This window comes from Ichthyophthirius multifiliis, assembly GCF_000220395.1.
Source record: "Ichthyophthirius multifiliis unplaced genomic scaffold scaff_1120509249885, whole genome shotgun sequence".
In the NCBI taxonomy this organism is placed as follows: domain Eukaryota; phylum Ciliophora; class Oligohymenophorea; order Hymenostomatida; genus Ichthyophthirius; species Ichthyophthirius multifiliis.
Window position 1 is genome coordinate 1 of NW_004087193.1, and position 1,536 is coordinate 1,536.

General features: G+C 14.6%; 1 protein-coding gene across 1 annotated transcript, besides 3 other annotated features; it reads right to left on the reverse strand. All coding sequences in view use genetic code 6, as the record gives it.

The window, feature by feature from the left end:
* Positions 1-187: a microsatellite.
* Positions 42-162: a microsatellite.
* A 29-nt stretch (positions 188-216) lies between the features above and the next one.
* Positions 217-931, reverse strand: IMG5_040370 (hypothetical protein; the record flags this gene model as incomplete). Its single annotated transcript, XM_004038927.1, has 3 exons — positions 217-396; positions 525-636; positions 700-931. Coding segments are annotated over 3 exons (522 nt in total), but the record flags the coding sequence as incomplete, so codon positions are not given.
* Positions 440-490: a microsatellite.
* Positions 932-1,536: the final 605 nt, after the last annotated feature.

Sequence of the window (1,536 nt, forward strand, 5' to 3'; positions counted from 1 at the left end):
TATATATATATATATATATATATATATATATATATATATATATAATAATAATAATAATAATAATAATAATAATAATAATAATAATAATAATAATAATAATAATAATAATAATAATAATAATAATAATAATAAATAATAATAATAATAATAATAATAATAATATATATATATATATATATATATATATTTTTTTTTTTTTCTTTTATTACTTAAATTGGTAAAAAAGCTTAAATTCAGGAGGTAATTCTTCTTCCGAATACACTCTATCAGCAAAATAGATTCTTCTGATTCTACAATTTGCATGTATTTAAACTCGAATAGTTTCCATATAATTAGTTCCATAAGCTTTATTAGTAAAATCTTACAAATTTAATTATATTTGATTCCATCCTTCATCTAGCCTCATCGGCCTTTATAAAGAATTTCAGTTTAAAAATACATATACATATATATATATATATATATATATTGATAATATATATATATATATTAATTAATGCTCATTTATATATAGTTTTACATACTACACATTAAAGGCTTTACCCTAGTAGTAGATTGGAAATTGGAAGATCTAAAACGTCTTCTTATTCCTTTATCGTCTTGTATTTAAACTTCAAATGTGAAATATTTTTATAGCTTTTTTTTTTTTTTTATATTTTTTTTGGTTTTTGTTTTGTTTTCTAGTTTATTTCTTTTTACATTTTTAACTATTAATATTAAATATTATAATTTTATTCCTAATATATCTTTCGGATCTGCTGGTGATGTTATATAATTTGTGGCGACATTTGTTCCCATTATTTCTATTACACTTGATTATATATCTAAGTCTTATAATCTTTTTATATGTCCGTTCCTGACTATTTATTATTTATTTATTTTAAAAAAAAAAAGAATAACCGCTCATTTCCCAATTTTATAATGGATTTTAACTTTTTTGTTTAATTATTATTTATGTTTTTTATTTTTTTTTTTATATATATAAATTACCCAATAGAATATAAAATTGTTTGATATCCTTGTTCTTATTCTTTTTGGTCTTTTTTATTTATCATTTTTTGTTTTTTATTTATTTATAATAAATTTCTTTTACTTTTTAGAAAATTTATTAAATTATTTATATTATTGTTTCGTTTTTAAAAAGAGTGGTATATATGAAAATATTTATATTTTAATTTTTTAATTATAAAAAAAAAAAAATTAATTTATAATTTTTTTTGATAATATGAATAATAATTTTTAAATAAAACTTAAAAATTATTTTTATAAGATCTCTTTTAAATTAGAGAAAACTAGATAAATAAAAAAAATTATGAAGTAAAAATATTTCATTTAATGATGATTTATTAAATTATAACAAAAAACAAAAAATAAAAAACGAAGAAATATATAAAATTGAAAATATTAAATAAATAATTAACAAAATATATATTAAAAAAAATACTAAAAAATAATACATATATATATATATTTATAAATTAATAAATGAAAATAAAAATTATATATAAACTTAACAAAACAAAATAGTTTTTTTAA